Source organism: Vidua chalybeata, chromosome 10 (assembly GCF_026979565.1).
Source record: "Vidua chalybeata isolate OUT-0048 chromosome 10, bVidCha1 merged haplotype, whole genome shotgun sequence".
Lineage (NCBI taxonomy): Eukaryota > Metazoa > Chordata > Aves > Passeriformes > Viduidae > Vidua > Vidua chalybeata.
In genome coordinates, this window is record NC_071539.1 from 11,692,390 (window position 1) to 11,714,589 (window position 22,200).

Here is a 22,200-nt window from a genome sequence, read left to right on the forward strand (position 1 = left end):
TAAGCCCATATCCATGTTTTATTAACTTTATTCTTTACAAGGTAGACCCTTGTTGCATGTCTAGCATAATTAAAATTCATGCAGCTTTGGCATTCCCCAGTCTCTCTGCGTGGGCGGACTTTTTGAAGAAAAAACATGCCTGGGTAACCTGATAAAGAAAAGACAAGACCTTACTGCATTTTGCTCGGTTTCTGTGCAGGGTAATTCTGTTTACAATGCATGAGTTTGTATCTATGTTTGGATGCCTAATAAGAATTCACATGGCCACTTTAAATATGCTATTCAGGGAGAGAGATCTGGCCCTTAAACAGCAGCAGAGTACAAGAACTGGCCAGCTTTCTGGGCTGTTCTCGCACAGCTGAGCTTAGAGCTGACTTGGCCTTTTAATAAACACAAAAAAGCCTGCATCACCTGATTGCTATATTGAAATAATTCATTTAATGGGCCCTTCACTCCCCTTTTTGCATTCAAAGATTCAATTAAACAAAATTTGCAACTCATCACAAGAAGTATTTATTAGTTTAGCTGGTGTCTTTCAATCCAGCTCCAGCCTGGGGAGAAGTTGGGCTTGTCTAGATGTTAAAGCAAGGGACAGGTACACAGCTGGAAGACTGTAAAATGAAACCACTATTGCAAAAAGCAGGCTGTACTAACATGAAAAAACCAACTGCAGCCTAGAGAAAGAAATAATTCTACTAGGATTTTATACATTTACATTTTTTTTTCCTTTTTAAGAGAAAGTTTTCTACTTAGCAGAAGCTTTTATTTCTCCTTGTTGACTGGTCACCTATGTGAGGTGGAGGCAGGGCAACACAAGAAAGCTTCACCTCACTGAAGGGAACTGTGGCTGTCTAGAAATGAAAGTGTTGTGAAGCATTTTTCTTCAAGAAGCCTCCTGTATGGATGAATAGACTTTTGTCTCCAGGGTTCTGGAAGCACCTGCTGGGATCATTTCCCTGAAATGAAGCCTGAAAAGTAGTAGGGAGCATCTCAAACTGTTCCCACATAGAGAGACCTCCCTGCAGATAGGTCAGTGCCTGTCCCACATGCCAGAGCTAGACCTGGGGCTTGTTCAAGGTGGGTTCATTGCAAATCTGTTTTTATCACCTCAGCCCAACAGTCCTGTTCATCAACCATTCTGTCATTGCCTTTCCCAATGGGATCAGGACATGAAAAGCTGCTGTCCTTGCAGTGATACACTTCAGTTGTGGCTTCCTAAGTGGCAGGAGTCCAAGAGAAAGGGCCTGCAAACACCTGCCCAGTGACAGCTCCCACACAGCACTTCAGTCATAAGGGCAGTGCAGGGACGAGGCCTTGCCAAAGGATCTCCCATCAAGGAGTAATGAAAGGATGGACACTCTGCTTGCAGGTCACCCTGTGCAAGGCAGAGCCAAGGGCCCACCCTTGCTGAGCCATTGGCACACAGACAACCAGCTGTTCGAGGCTTAGAAACACCCACCTACACATCTGGAAAGAAAACTCAAGTATCTACTTGCCTGTACTAGAGAATTTAAAAGACAGGACAGACAGCTGCCTCTCTTCCTTTCTTCCTCCCTCTACCTCCTCTTCCTCATTGGGGTTGTCCCAACACCCAGCAACTCCCTCCATCCACTTCCTTAGGGATTTTTCACCTATGGTACCTGTCAAATAGCCTTAAGCCACAGGAACCCGGAAGAGGAAAGAAAGCATAGACTTGAGATTTCACTCCAGGTCTTACATCTGCATTCACAGTGTGTTAGAAAAATACCACATCCCTTGTGCTTTTAATGCAGAGCAGAAGCTTGAAGTGAAATAGTGGAATAGCCACCACCGAACAATCCCACTTGTGAGCCTGAGGCTGAATACACACACATCATGCTCCTCTGTCTAGAGCAGACAATAAATCCCTCGGATAGCAGCGCTTTTAGGAACAAGACAATTCCCACTCTTCTCCCTAGGAGAGGTCAGCCATCCCCCTTGTTCCCTTTACATCCTATTTGATGACAACCTGTAGCCCGTTTTGGCCTATAGTTTCAATGATGCCAGAGATGCGCAGGTCCCATGGACACTGAACATGGTTATGACTGGATTTAAAGGTCACCTGCATGAAGGTGGTGTTGTCTGGGTAGAGAGGAGAGAGTGAAACCCCACAGTGCAGCTCCAGGCCCAGGGCCCCCAAGCCCCTGGACTGAGGAGGTCTGAGAGGCTGCCCAAACTTTTCCCTCTCCCTGGGAAGAAGGAAAACTCCTCATGTTGTAACCATGCAGCCAGACACCAATTTCAACCAAAACCATTTTCAAGTGTGTCAGGAAAAGTCTTTCAATTTAAAGTTTCCATCAAGCTGCCTTTGCCGAAAGTCAAAGAGATCATTCCTGATTCAATCTTGGTGAAAGCAAACCCGATTATGTGATTGAGAATGATAAAAAGGAGGGAGGGAGAGCGAAACCCCTGTCGTGCTCCTCCAGCAGGGCTGAGGGACTATCTGCTCCACAGCAGGTCAAGGCTTGGAGACTGAAGACATCCACCTCCTTATTGCACCTTTGTAGCACTGGCATGGGTCAAGAGGGAGAGGAAGGGCCAGAAGCTGTCAAGAGAAATATCAAACTTCCTCCAGACCTGTAAATCTGTACATCTGCATATAATGGATTCTGACAGACCTAAAGAAGCCATGGAAAGCTGCCTAAACCCAAACTTTGGTTGTCCCTTCATCTAGCCTCCAAATCCACAAGCCCAGGATTTGCAGCCTGAGCCAGGTCAAATCTCAAATCCTGCTGGGTCAGCAGAGCAGTGCTTCACTGGGGCGGCCCACTGCCCTGCCACTCAGCAAAGCGACCTTCCAGTTTGGAGAGCTCGAAAGAAAAGCAGCAACTCTGGCAAGACCTGGTACTCCCACTGCCATCCAGCTCTGCAGTCCAGGAGTGCTGGGACATTAATCCTGCCCTAAGGATTCCTCTGAAGTTACATGCATTCAGATTGCATCTTACTTAACAAAACCTGCTTATTTCTCTTGCATACTGCAAAAGCACATTCAACACTAAAAGTAAGTGTGAGATTACAGCTGTCATGCAGCCAGGACAAAGTTTGAAGACTCCCTTATTCCCTGATGACCTAAAGTGCTGGGTAAAAAGGATCTGGGTGAATGCATTGCTTCCCCCACAAACCCCTGGCTTACAAGCACACCTCTTGCTATTTGCATTGTAATTTATTTCCCTCTCCAGCAATAAATCAAATCCTCTATCTCTCCAGCAAAATGAAATCCCATATCCTCTTTCCCTGGAATCTGAGAGCTGCTGCAATCCAGACACCAATAAAGATATCAGTGGTCTGGAAGGAAATCTAAGTTTGCCAAGGATACAAAGACTAATGCAGTAGTAATTAATGATCGCTGTAAGTCTGGTGAAGAGAATAAACTGAACTGATACGGAAACTGAGTTCATAGAAACAAGTTTCCTTTTAACACATCCAGATCAAATCTCTGGGGATAAATTGTGCTGTCTGTATTTCTTCAAGACTGGGCAATTTTTTTTCCTCAGAAAGCAGTGACTCTGGGAATTGGGAACCACGAGAGAGACACAGCTAAGACGAGCTTTCTGCACAGAACTGCAGCTAGAAGAGCCCAAGCCCATGCAGACATAGATGGAGCAATAGGGAGAAAAATGAGCAATGCTCATTTTACCAAATTTATAGAAATACATTTTTACCAGTGCAGCAAACACCAGTATCACAAGTCACAAAGTCTGGTTACCACACTTCAGAAGTGGCAGAACAAAGATGGTCTGAGGACTACGAAGAATATGGATACAGTGAAAGACATGAGTAGTTTGGTCTCTTGGTTGCAGTAATAGCACATCTACAGGGATTCACATGGGACCACTCTTGAAAATGCTCCTGGTACTCACCTGTATTTAGGCTGTTAATACCGTGGCCACTAATGGTTTGGTGTTGCTGAAAATCTGGCCACAAAAGACAAATGGTTGAGAGCCTCAGTATCCAAGAAAATGACAGAGAAAACTTAGCCCTGACTGATAAATCTCTCACCTCTCAGTAAGAACATTTTTGAAAGGAGGGACTGTCTCAATCCAGCAAGTCAGAGTGAAATCTGGAGGCTGTAAGTCAAGGCAAGGCTCATGTTTATTGTTAATGTCAAAGGTAATTCATCAAGAGAACAACATGGCAAGAGTTGTGATGGATTTGCTATCATTTCACCCTAAGAGCCAACCTCGTTCAAAAATAGATGAGCTGATATCACAGTGCACAGGGTACAAGGGACTCTGGAGAAGTCAGCCATGTAGTGAGCCAGCAGTACCTTCATCATCACTGACAAGGCTTGTCTGATGGTCCGATCTCTGATCAGGCACCTGCAGCACTGTAAATCCCACAGCTCCCTTAGGAATGTGGCTCTCTACCACCACCAGCTGAGAAAGGCTACTTCTAACATCTAGTCCAAATCCCACTTAACTACAAGTTTCTTGCCCTATTGATTATGCCTGCCACACAGGACTTACTGGGCTTGCTTGGTGCAGTCCTGATTTGAGTTACGGTAGAGACCAGCCTCATAATCACAACTGGTCTCTTCTGCCTGGCTTCTGACGCTTACCCAGCATGGGTCGGTATTAGAGCTAAGATGAACAGCAACCTACTCCACAGAAAATCCTGCATTCAAAGGTGTGTTTCTTCCCCACGTGAAATGAAAATGAGACCTTTTGGAGCTCACTATGAAATGCCAGAAGAGAGGAAAACACAGATGTGGTAGAAGTGGTGGTTTCACGACTGTTCAGACCAAGTCTCTGCTTTTGCAGTAGGCAGAGCAGTGGCATGAAACTTGACACTGAAATCCCTGCACAACACGCTCTTCTGAAATGACCATTTCCTTTCTCCCTTGCATGGTTTTGACAAAGTGGCATTTTTCAAGGGAAAAAAGCACCTCTACTGATTGCTTGGCTACTCCTTCTTGATGCATCCATCACAGCCTCCCAGCCTGTACCACTCACACGTGTCTCTCTGACATGAATTACAGTTCCTGCCTTTTCTGCTCTCAGACTGCTGAACTCCTGAAGTGCCTAAAGCAGAGGATGCAATAGCTGTTCTGACCACTTTCTGTGGCTCTTCTAGGGCTTTGCAAGAACAGCTTTTAGACATGGGCAGCCCCTTTTCCTTGCATCCTTTATTCATGACCCCTCTACAGCTTCTATCTTGGACAAGGAATTCCTGTACAGTGTGATTTCTTTCTTCCTCTCTGGCCATGCTTGCCTGCCCTCCCCCTTCACACGCACATTCCTTTTCTCACCCTGGGGACAGAGTGTCCCTTTGGTCTCCATCACAAACAGGAAAAAATATTCCGCTAAAGGGCTGCTGGAGCCTGCTACAAACAGGTCACTGATTGGACCTGGTGTCTGGAGACTACCCCAGTAAAACAGAGAGAGCAATGCCTTCAGTGAGTCATGGAGAAACAGGCAATAGACCCTGCTTACTCATATAGTCATGATCTAAAGCATTCCCTATTGAATGCTACTGGGTCCTACAGGATGAGAGGACAGGATCCCTTGAGCTTCCCTTTCTACTCCCACAAAGAAGGCTGCAAAGTTGGAAATGCTGACCTCCCACCACCCCATGAGCAGCTTCAGTTGCCTGCTGTCGCACCCAGCACAATATCTATGGCTTATCCTTGCCACCTTCCCCCAGAGCTTTTACAGGAGCCCATGAGCACTCCTGCCCCAGTGCAGGGGAAAGGGGCAGCCTCCAATAACAAGAGGAACTGGCAAAGCAGCCAGCAGCAGATCAACCAGAGATGCTGTAGAACTGCCAAGTGTTGTCAGATGTAGGGTAGCTCACAATAAAAGCTTTCATCTTTCATTATGATTGAATGCTCCTGCTCTAGCCTGTTGGAAAGACCATCTCCTGCAATGCCATAGGCTCACTGAAGCTCATGCAAGGTAGTATAAACCAGGGGGCAGGGTATTAGCATTCGCTTTTGGCAGATGCTTATACATAAGACTAGATGTGCTTGGCAATTGGAAAATGCACACGTGTGGGGGTGAGGAGCCTGAATTAAAAGCCACTTAAGTGGATACTTGAGTAATTATTGGGAGGCTTCTGAAGAGACATTTTTGTCAGTAATTAAGGAGAAGATGGCTTTGTGCTGGGTACAGGTAGCAATATAGCAACAGAGATCCTCAGCACTTCATGGAGAGATGACCAGCTATCCATTAGCTGCAGAGGCATGTTGGGATTTCCTGTCCAAAAAGCATCCTTCAGTCTTGAAAGAGGGCCAGAGCAGCAAAGGGGCTGAAATCCTAATATTCTCACAGTCTCAGATTTTCTGCACCAGGGAAAAGGAGGCACAAAACTATTTTCACAGAACTACCTAGTTCCTGAGGTAACTCTTCCTCCGCAGAGTTAGGCCCCACTGGTGTTTCTGTCTTCCAGAGGCCCTGTTTCAGCTTCAGAGGCTCTGTATTCCTGGGCAACCTCCCCATACAAAGGAAGTGAAGCAAAACATGCTGGGCAGTTCCAGCCTGGAGGAGGGTTGACTTATGCTTGACTTATGGGCCTGGGGTAGGGTAGTTGTAAGCATGCTCTCTCTCCCCTAACTCATTTTCATAAGCTTGATGCAAGCTTTGTCACTCATTTGCTTGGCTTTGGGAACCCTTCTGTTTGCTAAAGAATGCCAATAATACATGTTCCCTTCTCAATGTTAACAGGCAAATCTATTATTTCTTCATTCCATTACAGTAGATACTTCTAGAAACTCAGATACTAAACTAGATACTTCTAGTAGCTCGAATACCCAGTTCAGCCCACCTCAAATGCTCTAAAATGTGGGGCGCAAGAAGGTGCCCTCAGATGAAAAAACTGATTTGACAGGGCAGTGACTCAGAGCTACTTTTAAGTCTGCACTGATGAAGTCAGGCACTTAGGAAATTAAGTGTGTAGATCTGTAGCTACCAGGGCAGTGTCCGTCTCTTCATTACAGATGCAGGTAAAGAAGCTTGAAGACAGTAGCAGTAAAAGGAGCATATGCAACACAAACCTTGTCCTTGTGAAAGAGCATAATTCATAGACATTTCATTACCTTCAATAACTTTGAGGTCCTTGCTTATTCATCAGCAAGTCTTTGCTGTCATGAGCCAAAAAAAAGGTGAGCTGGGATTATCAAAGTCTACATAAATGAAGCAAACTTCCAGGGGCCTCACAGGGATCTCCCCATAAGCTCCACCATCCATCCCTTACACTACCAATGCTCTGTGTGGGGTGTGCGAGAGATCCCTGTACAGCAGGCACACCAGTTAAACATACCAGACTGACTCCTGCAAAGTTCATCTTGACAAAAAACAGTTGACATAAGGAGGTAGACACCAGGCACTTGTTCTAGAAAAGAATACATGCTACTCCCAGCCTTATTATTATTTGCACATGGATAGCTCCAGCATTTATTGCAATTCTCTCACTCTTCTTCCTTGACTCCTGGCACAATGTAGGGTCTGAAAAGTCTTCTTTCTTTTTTAATTTATTTAATCATTTGATATGGAATCTGTCAGCTTAAATCTGACCCAGCTTTGCAATTTTATGGGGAAAATGAAAATTGAAAAAAAAATATAGAGAATTCATAAACCCTTGGTCAAACAGGAAATATGCCCACAATATTGTGCAGCTTCAATGAAAGCTTTTCTTCTCAAAACAAAGGATGCTCCCTTGTGTTGTTTGAAACCCTGGCACTAGAGCAATTAAGAAAGTGAAACTGCCTACAAACTAAAGCAGAATGCACATGTTTCATAGATCTTCATTGCCCAGGCAGAAAGAAATGTAAACAGGGCATAAATAACAGCAGTCAGAGGACAGATAAGCTGAAGGACAATGCTGGCACAAGAGGAAATGGATAGAAACTGGCCAAGAATAAATTTAGACTAGAAATTAGACATGGTTTCTAGCAATCAGAGGAGTAAAACACTTCCAACAGGTCCAGTGGGCACATTGCTGCTCTCATTCTGCTCCTTCTGTTCCAAGGAGGCTTTCTTTACACATTTGTGAAAAATTTATGTGACACAGCCTACAATAACATGAGCCAAGAGACCCTTTCTCTGATCTGTAGCACTAATACTTTCAGTCTTTCAAAAAATCTCATTTTATTACTCTAAGAATGGGGAGACATATGATGTGCATTCAGTAGGGTGTTTAATTTAACCTTTGCTAATTGCTCTATCTTAAAATATATCTATACTAATAGCCTTGCACATTTAATTGATGATTTGAAGTAAGCAACAACAATTATTGAGTGTTTTTATTTAGTGGTGTCATTAAATAAAGTGAAAGCAAATAAGATCCCATAAAATACAAATGGTCTTATCTAAGAGTTGTTAGGGATGCAGTGACAGGAGTGCATTCAGTTAAGTGTTTATATTGTTACCATCATTCAGACATCAGCTCCAAAGCTTATCTAATTTGAAAGCCACTCCTGCAGACTTTGCTATTGATTAGTGCAGCCTGCAGAGACACCACTCTCCACAAACTCATTCCAGAATAGGGAAGATGTCAGCTCCCACTTGTGGGGTCCCCTGGCCAGCTGGTACCCACATCTGTCTGCACAGATCTTTTCTGCTTGCTGGATAATTTGAGGATACCCAGCATCACCTGGGAGAGGAGGATTCTGTTGCCAGGGTGAGTTAGGAACAGATGTACCCTCAGCTCTTCACCTCCCATCTCCCCTGACCAGAATGGCTGGTGTCTCGACTTAGCTACTACTCAGCCTAAGTGAAACATATGTTTATGCCTGTAATTTCTGCACTGAACTGCCTTAGTGCCAGTTAATGTTGTTCAGAAATGAATTGCTGCTGCATAATGTACAGAACAACAAATTCACATTAGCTACATATCACAAATCAGATAATTACCAACCAAGATATCTGTACGCATGTTCAACCTCTTACACGATGTAATAGGACACTATCAAAAAAGAGCTCACATTACAATGACAGTTTTGGCTTCTAGCACTTTGGCTTTTATTGTAAAAAAAAATTCTAATTTTCTGATTTTTATCTGCTCCTCCCCCCTGCTCCTAGTGGCGTAGGAATTATGATTATGCCAGCTCTAAAACTAGACTGCCTGCTTTTAAAGCAGTCTTTCTGCTTGATTCACAAGCACAGCACTGATGCATTTGAGACACAAACACTGCAGATCACCCTCAATGCCAAGAGAAAGCACCAGCCTGACCAACTTCCCTTTGACTGCCACCAGACCATGCAGTGACCGCAGGTGCGTACCCTCCTCCATCCATGAAATCAGGGCAATGATACTGCTTTTGTGAGCCTTCCCCATGGGAAAGCTTGCAAAGACACGTCCCTGGGGGGCAGATGGATTTCAGGGTGGGATTTTTCACGCAATGCAGGCAAGAGGTGCTGATGGAGAGGCCCCAGCTTTCCCCATGCTTGCACAGATGGAGCTGTCAGGAAGGGCTCCCCTTTCGGAAGGGACTGACACTCTTCAGCTGACACCTCTGACAGCGTCCCCTCTGCTTGCAGCTCAACTTCTCTGCACCTCGAGCAGAGACCCCAGCAGACCTCGCTCCCCCGGGAGGCCATACGGAGAGAGCTTGGCACAGACGCTGCAGAGCAGCCTTGGCCCCCCAGCCACTCCCGCCCCCCTCACCAGCTCTTCCAGCGTGTTTACAGGATCCCTGTATTCGCACTGCAATAAATGACAAGGTTGCCACCTTACTTCACCAGGACTTTATTTTTCAAACCCACAATTCTCTGCCCCCAGAACCATGAGCTCAGCAGCCCAGAGGCAGGGGAGATGGAGGTGCCACCAGGCAAGCAGTGGGGACCCACTAATCCCACCCAAGCCCACATTTCCCCAGGGCTGCACCAACAAAACCATTTTCACTGGTAAGAGACTCAGAGGCATCACAGAAGCCCTGTCTTTCCAGTGTGCAAAACAGGGATTAGTCCTGCAGCCTGCATCCCGCTCTGGGGAAACACCAGGGCTTCACAAAGATGTTTCTCACTCAGATCCTCTTCCATCCTGAGTAAATAAGTGAGGAATCCAACTACAGCAGCATGACTAGAGTGACTGTGCCTCACAGGGTTACGGGATTACAGCTCTCAGCGCACGCAGTTTCAGAAAATTTCCAGGCTTTTTTTATGCCTTTGAGTAGAGTGGAAAATAGTAAAATACAGTATTGCACCAAGTTGTTTTCTTTCCCTACAATGAATTTTTTAAAAATGGAAAACAATATTGGGGTCACAGAACTATTTTATTTTACTTTAAATTAATCTTGTTTCTTTCCTACATTATTTAACCATTGAATGGTTAGTCTTGAGGAAACCTCAGAAGGTTGTAAACTTTACCCTGTTTTTGGGGGGTGGGGAGAATTACAAAATACCTTGTAATACGTCTCTCATGGAAAAATTGGAAATGCAATTAGATAAAGACTTGGAAGAAGGTAAAGCTCCTCAGGCGATTAATTTATTTTTTGGGGAATGGGGGAGGTTTCTAAAATTGGGAAAATATCCCACTTTGCCTTTAAATCCAACATTAATTTTTGTTTGAGGGCATCCTGGTCACTACTGCACCTAGGACAAAGCTTTCCCAGTTTTGTTTCCAAGGGCCTGTGGATTAGAACAAGCCTATTTTTTTTATTTTTGCATGTGGTAATAGTTTGGACGAGATTGGAAGGGACTCAATTAATCCGTGTTATAATGAAGGTGAACAATCCCAGGGCACAAGGATCCCCAGACTGACACACAACAGAGGGGACAGCAGTGGAGTGTGGGAACTGGAAAGGGAGAGCACTGCCACGCAAGGTGACCAGACCGCACCAGAGCTGCTGCTGAAACTGAGACACAATACAAGAATCACCAATGAAATGAGGAAAAAAACCAAGTCTGAGTTTCTTTTCATAAAGTTACAGTGCTGTTCCCCTGGGGCTGACCATCTACGTTGAGGCACAGTTAGTGATACCCTATTGCAGGAACGTGCACTCTTTGTGCTGTAGGAGACGCAGGAGGTTCTCAACCAAACCCACAGGAATCTAAGAAAATTAGGATAAAATTCACTGCCTACTTAGTCCAGACAGGGCGTGCACCCCTGAATTTACATGCGAAGGACACCGCTACCGACTCTTATCTTAACCCACGCCTTTCTGAAGCGCCGCTCTGCCTGCCTTTCTTTATTTCCGTCATTTTCAAGGCCCGCGAGCGCTCGCCCCGAGGGCCCCGAGCCCCATACGCGGGCCCCGCGAAGGCGCTCCCCTCACGGCCCGGCGGCTGCGGAGCGGCAGCGCCGCCCAGCGGTGCCGGAGCCGCGCGCTCACCGCGGGCACGGCACCGGTACCGGCACCGACCCCCTCCCTCCTCCCGGCTCCGGAGGAGAGCGAGCGGGAAAAACGGGGAGAAAAAAAAAAAAAAAAGATAAAAGGTAAGAGCGGAAAGGAAAATATATAAAAGGAAGAAAAAAAGGGAGAATCACAGAAGAGAAAACGGGATAAACCAAGAGGAGGAAAAGGGAAGAAAAAGGGAAGTAAAAAGGAAGCAAAAGGGATAGAAAAAGGGATGGAAAAAGAAGAAAAAATAGGAAGGAAAAGAAGAAACATGGGGGGAAAGAGGGAGAAGAAATAAAGGGGAAAGAACAAGGGGGAAGGGAGGGAAAGAGTGACAAAAGGGAGGGAAGGAAAAGGGAAGGAAAAGAGAAGGAAAAGAAATGAAAAATCAAACCTTAGAGTATAAACACAGAGGATTTTTTTTTTTTTTTTTACAAGGACATGAAAGGCCTGTATGAATAAAACAGGACTTCTGCACACAGCAGCCCTCTCACAAGGCACAGCGGGAGCGCTCCCCTTGTGCTGAGCCAGGCACCTCTCCGCTGCCTGCAGGGCAGGGAGCTGGGGCTCCCGCACGCACCAAAGCTGCCCCGGGAGATTGTACCAGGGGCCGGGACTTCCTGGAGGCCCAGCCGGAGGGAAATGCAGCTGCTGGCAGCCCGAGATGCTCCTCTGAACACCAGCGTTTAGAGGCAGGGGGCCGGACCCGCCGGGGCAGCTCCCACCCGCTGGGTGCAGATCCGCAGCGTCAGACGCCTCTGTGCGACAAAACAGGGACAAGTCGCCGGGCTCAAGGGTGGGCTCTCTGCTCAACAGAAATTTGAAGTACGTAATTTCGGCTCACGAAAATACGCGTGGCCTAGAAATGGATGAAAGGAGAAGGATGCTCAGCGCTCGGAGAGGAGGAGCGGAGGGCTTTGGCCGCGCAGGGGTGACACTGCCGGCGCCCCAGCCCTCCGCAGGCGCGCTGTGTCCCCGCGGCAGCACTGCCACCTGGCGCTCAGCGACACGCTCACAGCCGCAGCAGCCCGTCCTGCCGCCCATCTGCGGCGGTACCGGCCTGTGCCCACACCCAGCCGAGGCCGTTTCCAAAGGCAAGGGTTTCTCCTGCTGTACCTTGCCCGGGGCACCGCTTGCTTCCAGTGAAATGTGACAGCTCTGCGTTGTTCTTAGCAGGGCTTTCCCCTCCATGTCACAAGCCTTTGCACTCGTGGCAGCTCTGCAACAGAAGCACACGTGCCCTGTGCTGCAGGTGACAGGTCAATGAAATTATCTGTTTCATCATCTCCACGTTAAAATAAATTTTTAAAAAAAAGGAAATCTGCATGCAGTCTGACAAGTCCGTTGCACTTATGACATTTTACAGTGCTAGTTTAAAAAAAAAAAAAAAAAAACTTGGAAGAACTGAAAATAAAGAAAATTTATTTCTCTGCAAGTTAAAAGCCTGCCTGTTCTTTTATTCACAAAGCTTTATTCTAAGTCTTTTTAACAAGTTAAAACAGAGTGTATTTTTTTCTGTTGGAGTTTTGGACTAAGCGTGACAAATCTCATTCCTTCCCTCCAAACTTTTTGGCATTGCACAAACCCCCAGATATGTTGTTCTCCCGGTGCTAAATTAAACTGCCTTTCCCCTTTACACCTTGCAGCCTTTGTGCTCTGTACCTAGCAAATCCAAGTGCTAGAATTACTTGCTGATAAATATAAAGGTCTAAAACTGACACTGGAAATGCCCACTTGTTTCCACATATCTTGCTCTGCTTTACAGATCTCAAAAGTCTGAGTGCAGGTTAAGGTCACCTTCACTCCCTGCTGAAAATGCAATCAGCAACAGGGCAGAACAAATCACCTGTATAACAGCTCAGAGCAGCACCCCGCAGTGTTCCTGCCACACTGGCCAGGGGACAGCACTGCGAAGGAGACCGGGACTTTCGAGCAGCCAGAAGCAGCCAAGTCAGAAGCTGACCAGAGCCTCGGAGTGGGCATCATTAAACATCTTGGCCTTGGTCTACAGGTAATGAGAGAGAACAGATGGGTTCAGTGCTTCTTTCCACCCCTTACTCACTTCCTTCCCCTCCTGCCTGGTCCTGGTCGCTGCAAGCCAGAACTCACTCAGAAGCTGGAGGCAGCTGCCTAAACCTGGACCGGCAGTTTTTTCACACACAGTATTTACAAGGGAGGCAGCTTTTGCCCCTTTCCCATCTCTTTTAGCACAGTCATCCTATACAAAGGTGAGTGAGGAGAAGCTTAGGTTCTGCACTTAAGCAGCCTGAATATACATCCAGCAAAATCTGGGGAGCATCTCTGGATATACTGCCAAGCTATAAGGGACACCAATCACACCTATGTACTAATGCAACAGCTGTGGATATTAGCACCTGCAGGGTAATGTAGGTGCACAGATTACAAATAAAAACATTAGCTAACTAGCTTGGCCTTAGCTGTACTGCTTGTTCATTTGTCTGCAAGCAAGTTGTGTTCATTTGTCTACTCCTAGATCTGTAATTCATAGCTATTTGTTTATGTTGCCTTGAGCAGTTCTTGCTCTACCAGTCATGCAAGCCCAACATTTGTAATTTCTCCTATAAAACAGGAAATTAACGTAGGAAAGAGGCTGCATACAGCTTTCCACCACAGCATTTATGTCAAGCACTGTATTCCATTTTAATGGAATAAAATGGGTTTTGCTGTACTGGCTAGTTGCTCGCCTGGGAAAAGGAAATTTCCATGGTTCCCTTGGTCCCACATCCTGACCCCACAGCAAGAATTGAGAATAGATAACAGGTGTTAATCTCTGAAGTTGTTCTTTTTTTTTCTCCCCTCAGGAAACAGATCTATTCAGTATTAGTTTCTTCAGTATTTAAAGATGATCTTTAAAACTTGTAGAAAGTGAACAGAAAAAAACCTCACAAATGCATCTATTCCTGTCTGAATACCCACTTTTCCTACTCAGAGAAAGGTGTTGGGTATTGCTTTAGCTCACCACAGAACAAGTACTGCAGAGCCTCAGTTTAAATGAACTTGTGTTGCAAAAAGCAATGCCTTTACTGCTATCTGCTCTCTGACTGGCAAATGCATTACAAAGTGAGAATGTAGCAGTCACTTATATCTCTGCCCTATTTAAATAAATCTTTGAGGTTACCTTGCCCAACAAAATCACACTGATAGAGCCCGTTTCTTCTAATGCATCACTGCTTTCTCTCCTGGGTACTATTTTCCTTCCCAGTATAGCCTGTTTATACAATAAGGCATTTCCTACCCTGGGAAACAGCCTTTGCAGTGCCATTGATCACAGCAAATAATAAGTACACACAGGATACTGCAAAATCTCAGTGGGCCAACACCACGCTCTCCTCTTAGCAATTGTTCCAGTAGGTTTTGTTTGAAACAAGGTGTCAGAACAGCCAGAACAGCCTCCTATGTATCTGCAGCACAGCCCTGGGCAGCACAGGTATAAGATTAACTCCATTTGGAAAAAAAAAAAAAAAAAAAAAAAAAAAAAGACTCAAAAAGAACACCGTTAGTGTTCTACCTTGTTACTTATGCTAGAAGAAAAAGCTTTCTATGGGATAGTTGCATTTTAGAAGATTCTTCCCATTTTCTTGGTACTAATGACAAAGCATTCCCAGCCAATGCCTGTTACACCAATGTGAACAGCATGAAGTACATCCACTTCTGGCTGGAGCTGAACCCTGGCTCAGGCACATGACACCCCACCAAAAGCAAGAGGTGCAAATGCTGTTCCTACTCATGCTGAAATCTGGGCAATCACCTCGGGCTTAGAGAGGGGCTGCCAGCAGCAAGCCAACCCTCACTCACCTTTCTCTGCTGCTGCTATGTCTGGTGCTGGCAGCCCCAGCGCCGTCAGCTCCTGTGCACTCGCCGGGGGCCAGCGACAGCCCCAGCACCCGCCTGCAGCTGGGCATGGCCCCCTGTGCCAGTGTCACCTCAGCAGCAGGACTGTAGGCACAACTCAAACCAGCCTTCTTAGGACTCATTCAGGTAGGGACCACAGCAGTATTTTATCACCATCTTGAATACAACCTGGCTGTGGGCTTCCCACTCCTCCTCTCACTTTACAATACCCGAGCTGATGGTTTCTGTCTCACAGCAGGGAAAAACGTGTCCTGCAGAGCAATAAACCCCTGGTTCATCTGTGTGTCTGCACAGCTGGAAAAACATGGGTCCAGGACCAGCTTTGCTTTTTGCAACACAGTGCAGCAACCCAGGCAGGCTCTGGGGGTCCCTGGAGGCTCATGCTCTGTGCTCCTTGCCTCTGTGAGCTCATGGCAGGCTGGCACAGTGCTCCAGCTCCCCCCAGTGCTGCCTCCTCTGTGGTGAATGGGGTACTGGCCTGGCACGAGCTGCCAGTCTGACAGGCTCTTGGGGGCTCTGACCCCATCTTTCAGCATGGAGCAAACCCCTGTCTCACTGCCATACTTGTTTTCCTGCTGTCTCACAGGCACTTTCTTGCAGCCAGTGAAAATTCAAAATTACTCTTAGTGAATAATTAATTGTCCTCATCCTGAATCATCTTTAATGAATGAAAAGGCTGGAAACCTGCTGGGCACAAGAACATGGCTCCCTGATTGGAGCACAGATGTGCATTTTGTATTTCTGCACATGCTCCTTGGTAGAGATTCTGTGGCTGCAGCTTGAAATCCCTGTGCATTATCTCCTCTTGGGACCAAAAAACCTGCAGAAGAAATGTTCATTTTCACTGAAGATGTCATATGCATCATAAACTGGGCACAGAAAATGCATTTACCTGTGGAAAAGGCATTTTTGAGATGGGTGCAGAGAGAACAATCCAAAGAAAGAAAACAGGCTGAGCTTGGCAGATATATTAAGTGACTTCTGTTTCAGCACAGGTATTTGTGCTGAGCTGCATGCCCATTTTCAGGGCACCCCAGGGAGAGGGGACTCTCAGCCACCCACCAGCTGCCATCACTGCACTGGTTCTGCAAAAGAGGGTTAATCTGTCCCTGCCACCAACGCTGCAGAGTGCATGGCCCATTTATCCCTGCCCGGGCTGCCGCAGCGCTGCCAGCTCTGCCGGGAATTTGGCCGCAGACTGAGAGTCTGAGGCTTAGGCAAGGGCTCATGAGGGGTTCCAAACCTGTGCAACATTCTAGCAGAAGCAAGTGTTCCAATGGAAGCAACGAATTTCTTTGCATCTTTAAAAAATAAGTTACTCATTTAAGCAGCAAAATCTGCCTTTAGGAGCTCACCTTCCCTGCCCAGTGCTGGGCTTTGTGGGTGATGGCAGCAGCCCCAGAGGCTGTAGGGGCAGAGGGCAAACCCACTCCAGTTCCCACCCACGTGCAGCTCCCTGCAGCCACTGGAAGCATTGAGGGGATGCTGTGGCTCCTCATTAAACCAGGATAAGGAAGGAAAGGCCTTGGGCACAATTACCTTAATGAAGCTGGCAGCTCTGCATGCTAACAGCACCTGACGCCTGGGGTTTCAGGCGCAGCTGCACAAACACTACCAAAAGCACTTCCAGACCCCTGTAAAAGCATAAGCACACAGCAAAGCAAATACCTGCCTGAAAGGAGCCTGGATACCCACACTGTAGAGCAGGTGGTGAGTTTGCCTCTTAATTTAGCATATGTTCGTGGAAAGCATCTGTGCACTCTGTGAGAAGCCTTAGTCTTTCCCTGTTTCCACAGAAAGTGGCTGTCCCTGCCAGCAGCTGCCTTCCAGCTGGGTAATGATGTGGGTGGCATTGGCCTTAATGCCCAAGGGGGACCTGTGTGGTGCTGGCAGACACAGCACAGACAGCAGTCAGAAGGTGAATGGTGCATTTCTTTTTCAATTTCCAGCCTTCAGAAAACACCAGTGACTTGCAGGTGATGAAAAACTGGGAACTACAGAGGAAAGAAGTGCAGTGACTATTCTGGAGAGCAGAGAGAAAAGGAACACGTGTTCTGCCTGGCACGCATCTTTTGGACACGGATTTTGATTGAGTTGCGCATGGCTGCAGGTCAGGCTGGTGAGCTCAGGTAGCACTGTGACATATGGCAAGGAATGTTTTAAAGCCATGGCTGCTCCCACCCTGCTCAGACCCTGTTTGCTGGCGGGAGGTGAGGAGGCTGCTCCTGCATGGGCTGAGCGAGCCGTCCGCAGGGCAGCGTTCGATCGACTGCCTCGCTGCAGGATTTTCTGTTTTGTTATGGAAATATACCAGGACACATTCAAGTTCAGTCTGGCTGTCACAGGACATTCTTCAAAGCTGGCTTCATGGGCTTCTCTTTCCTAATCACAGGAATTCACCACAAATACTCCCCACCTGCATCTCTGCTCCCCATACTGCATGTACTTTCATTCCCTACACTAATATGTAGATATTTCACAATGTCAGGAAAAGCAAAAAGAGCACAGAATTTTGCACAAGTGATTCATTCTGATAAACACACAAAGCATTTTAACAGAGATCACAAAATTACATAAAAATGCTCTTTTCAGTTCCTTATTTTGTTTCACTCCATGAATATTACAGTACAAACAAAAACCAACAAATAAAATAAAAGGCGGAAAACATGGGCTGATATTTTAAGGCTGTGGATGCCTCCAGGTGTATCTGTCAGTCTGTATCACTAATTTTCAAGCTTGCTGAGGGTTATCATTAAAGGAAAAGGCCTACACATGTGTCCAAATGAGGCTGTAATTTGTAAAACTATCTAGCAGATTTGGATATGTATCTCTTGCAAGTTCCAAGAATAGAAACTGAAATTCAGTAAAGAAAACAGTAACCCCAAAGTTAAGAATATTTTATAGAACAGAATTTGGCCATGCTTTTCTGTCATGTGAAAATATCTGACATTCTCTTCGAGTGGTAGAAGCTGGGCACGTCAGGGGCTTGGCCGAAAATAGCTGGGTGCTCAAAATTTTTCTATTCTAGGGATGATCACATTAACTGGAAGAATACTAACTATAGTCCAATACAGGAGTAATCCTTGTGTTTCTTATGAGATGTAAGTTTACCTGGAAAGTCCCATGGAGTATGGAATGTTACTGAACCTAACTGAAGGTATATTTGAGCTATTGGCAGGCACATCCAACTATGATCTATTTATTTTGAATGACAAAAATAGCAGAAAAAAAAAAAACAAAATGCTTGAACTGCAGAATCATTTATACCAACACACTGGCTGCTCTGGGTATATGCTTATGTGACGAACATACCAACACTGTTACTGCTGCTGGACCTAGCTAGATTAAAGAAAATATGCAAATCTCTGCTCTGCAAATCCTCAGATTGACTACAAACATCCTAAAGGGAAAAAAAGAAGACTACTGCTACAAGAAAAGTGGGGAGAGGTACCAGTCCAATGATTGCTAATGCACACTGCAAGAGTGCATCTCCATCACTGGGAGAAGTGCCTCACCCAAGGAGGGGACAGAGGTGACACAGAGCCCTAAGCTGGAGCTCCAAGCTCTGCAGTGTGAGGGACTTGTCAGGTCTGAGTGTCTGAGACTCCAAGGAGGCTGTCACTGCTGACCTATGATCACCCAATGCAGCATAATGGAACAAGACTTAAACAGAGAGAGGTGCAACCACCACAACTGATGGGGCAACAGCAAAGTCTCTCTCATAACCATGAGGTAGCCCTCAGGCAAGAAACGTGCCCTGCCCTCCTAACGGGACCACTCAGGGTCAAGGGAGTTCCTACCCCACCACAGTACCATCCCAGGTCTCTTCTGTTATCAGTCCCTTGTCAGTGGTTCAAAGGACTCCAGACAGTTGCCAAGAGCTGTAGGTCTGATAAACGTCCTGCTCAAACTGACATCACTGACAAACCTCTCCTCTGTTTTGTGTGCTGTTCAAAGGACTGCACCACACAACAGATATCCTGCACTCCTGTCTTTCCAAAACATATCCCACCCCTGCTCAAGCTGGGGAGGCCTTTCTGCTGATTACACAGCCAGAGAGAGCTCACACAACGCACTACAGGCACTGGGAACACATGAACAAATACATGCACACTAACCTGCCATTCATTTCCTGACAGAGTGCAATATGTAGAGTGCCACTGCTCCTACATCCTCAAACATTTATGGAAAGGCTTTTTCCATCAGTAAAAATGCACCCACATTTTGCCAGAGGAGAATTAGATGTAAAAAATACCCCATGGAAGAATCTTCTTTTTTCAGAAGAAATGTCACCTTTTTCCCAACAGACCAAGATGTTGATCGCTTTTTCTTATTTAGGAGGTTATGTTGTCATGGGGGAAAAACCAAACCCAAATTGAAATGTCTTCTCCCAGCTCTCCCCACTGCATCACACACTAGGGTAGCCATTTCTGAAGAACTTTTTGAATCTTTGGGAGCAAAGCCAGAAAGCAGCCCCCATGCCCTGCAGACTGCTGAGCTCTAATTATTTAGTGGATTATCTCTTTATGATTAAAGGACTTTGGCTCATGTTCAGAGATGTTACAGTCCTTCCCACAAGGGGTCCTGTTTACTAAGCTACATCAGCAATTGATGCAAGTGTAAATGCTTGGAGAAAGAGGGACTAGACACTTATTTGGGTTTGTCCAATATACACCTGTGAAAAGCTGCCAGGCCATGGTGGGTTTGGCCATAGGTTGGCCACAAATAAAGGAGAAGCACTCATGGACTTGTATTTTACCTCATTTGCATTTGTTTCCTGAAGTATATTAAAACAAAATAAAGCCATGTCGAGAAGGGGTATAAAAATAATTGATTCCAACAAAGTCATAGAATTGTAGAGTATTTTGAGTTTGAAGGGACCCATAGGAATCATTGATTCAAGTCCTCAGGGACCTTCAGGTAGAAGCAAAGGCAAAAACATATATTTGGACTTCTGATTCATCTTTTCTTAACTCGGCAGCTGTTCCATATAAATATTTATCCTCCAACTCTGGCTGCTGAGGAAGAATACAATAAAACACCATTTAATGAATTCACTTTAAACTAAAATCAAACATGCTTTCAGTCTTGTCACAGCCCAGGGGTTTTCTTTGCAAGGCACAGGTCATGTGGGCAGGAGGAAGAGGGCTCTCATGCTCCAGAGTACCCATCTTTCTGGGTAACACTTTTCCAGCCCTAATGGGATGGGATTCATAGCACTGCATGCCCTGAGCTTAAAAATAACCACTGAAGGTGGTTAGAAAGATTTATGCCTTTCAGCAAGCATCTTGCTTTCTTCCAGCCTGCGTATGAGCCATCTCCTGACACAGCACAGAAACATGTTTATTTTAGGAACAGAGTGTCGTCACCCTTTTCACAAGGGCCATCCTAAATCTGATCAGGTGCCTTTACTCCACCATTTGTCTCAAATGCCAGGCTGATCATGCAGTCCCAGAGTGGCCAGAAAGCTCCAGGCTGCCAATCTGGCCAGGTCTCCATAGCCTACTGCTGGGTGTAGGTTGGGTTTTGCTGTGATAACTACACTGCAGGGGTAAGTGCAGAGACAGGTAAGTGACCTTGGTATGCTTCACCATGTGGCCAAATGAAGCTACTTGTGAGAGCCTCCACCTGGCATTTTGCATTGGTAACTATTTGCCCTTCCAGGGGGCAGACAGAGTTCCCTTTAAGACTCAGGCTGCATGCGGGTGAGCACTCCAAATGTGCAAAAACTTGCATTTCCAATGGAAAATGAAAATGCCTGAGTCACCATTTTATCAGGTGCTGAATAAGAGCAAATTTATTTTTTTCATGCCTATAATTATATGTTTGGAAGGGGCTAGAGCAGCTCTCAGAATGAGGAGGGAAGATGCTTGAGCGAGCTGTGCTAATGGAAAGGGCCTTTGGTTGGACAGGGCAGGGGGAAGAGCAGTGCTAGGGCCAGCAGAAACTGATGGTCCCTGGCAAAACATGTTCTGCTTGTTCCTTTCCAAAGTTCTCCCTCACAGCACAATAAATGTTTGTGCTTTGGGAAGGATCAGAAAGACTGGGCAGGAAAAAAAAAAAAAAAAAAAAAAGGTTTTGATTGGCTTGGGGGACTTTTCGGAAAGGATACTATATTCCTTTAATTAAATGAGTCTTAACCTAGGCCAGGAACAAGAAAGTACAAACAATAACCATCTTCCCCACTTAAATTCATTAACTTTCCAGCATTTCCTAGCTAGCAGACAGGCCAGGATTGACATATTTAATGTCTCACCCCTAGAAATTGTTTCTTCTTAACAAGAAGATAGAGCACAGAAGAAAATAACAAAATACACTGCCAGTATCATTCCTGACATATTGTTGTATCTGGGTTTTTATTCTTGGCAGTTCAGTGCCTGCCACATAGCTTGACCCTTCCACCAGGCAGCTGTCAATACTGGGAAAATTGAGTTTACTCTTAATGAAAGGCCACAGGCAATAAGCAATCAGGCAGTACGTGCTCTCCATCCCATCATTAATGAGCCAGGGGATATTTGTCTTCTGTACACTGCCATGGCTCTCCCACCTCTGCAGCTGCAGGGCTGAGTCACACCCCAGACTGGAAGGTACACTTAATCTTTAGATCTGACTTAGTTGTACCTCAGGATGGAGAACATTTCAGGAGCAATGAACGCGATGTGAATGTTACCAGCAGTGAGGCAGTGCCCATTGCTTCAAACCCAGGTACATGTGAGTAGCTGCAAACAGGGACAATTCCACCCATTCCTCTCACTGCCTCAGACTACACCTTTTTTGCTGATTCCCTCCCTACAACAGCAGCACTTGTGTAGTCACATGATGACTCGAGTAAGGCTAGTTTGATTAAAAGCAATTCATTTTTAAAATGCCAATAATAAGAATAGGTTAGTTTCCCACTGGCTTAATCCCCAGCACCAGCATTGGGAGGGAATAGGAGTATTGCTCCCAGAGATTGAGTTCACAAGCTTATTCCCTTCTCTTACACCACTGAGGAACTGCAGCCTTGATACCATGCTCCTACAAAAGGACTCCAA

The 22,200-nt window shown here is 45.9% G+C and overlaps 2 protein-coding genes across 3 annotated transcripts in view; both read right to left on the reverse strand.

Moving 5' to 3' along the window:
* FGF12 (fibroblast growth factor 12) overlaps positions 1 to 22,200 on the reverse strand; it is a 217,928-nt gene that overhangs the window by 102,424 nt on the left and 93,304 nt on the right. The gene's annotated exons all lie outside the window — the stretch shown is intronic.
* Positions 11,446 to 15,443, reverse strand: LOC128792757 (uncharacterized). The gene is made up of 3 exons (XM_053951451.1): positions 15,110 to 15,443; positions 13,140 to 13,298; positions 11,446 to 12,539 (listed from the first exon to the last, which is right to left on the reverse strand). The coding sequence occupies exons 1-3, from the start codon at positions 15,286 to 15,288 to the stop codon at positions 12,134 to 12,136; spliced, it is 744 nt and encodes a 247-aa protein (XP_053807426.1). The 5' UTR covers positions 15,289 to 15,443; the 3' UTR covers positions 11,446 to 12,133.

Bases quoted from the DNA above. Each gene is read 5' to 3' on its own strand.
- LOC128792757 (XM_053951451.1), bottom strand. From the start codon at position 15,288: ATGAGTCCTAAGAAGGCTGGTTTGAGTTGTGCCTACAGTCCTGCTGCT. The intron at 13,299-15,109 runs GTGAGTGAGGGT...CATTACCTGTAG, and splicing joins CATAGCAGCAGCAGAGAAAG to ACCAAGGCCAAGATGTTTAA. The intron at 12,540-13,139 runs GTGATTTGTTCT...TGTCACCTGCAG, and splicing joins TGCTCTGAGCTGTTATACAG to CACAGGGCACGTGTGCTTCT.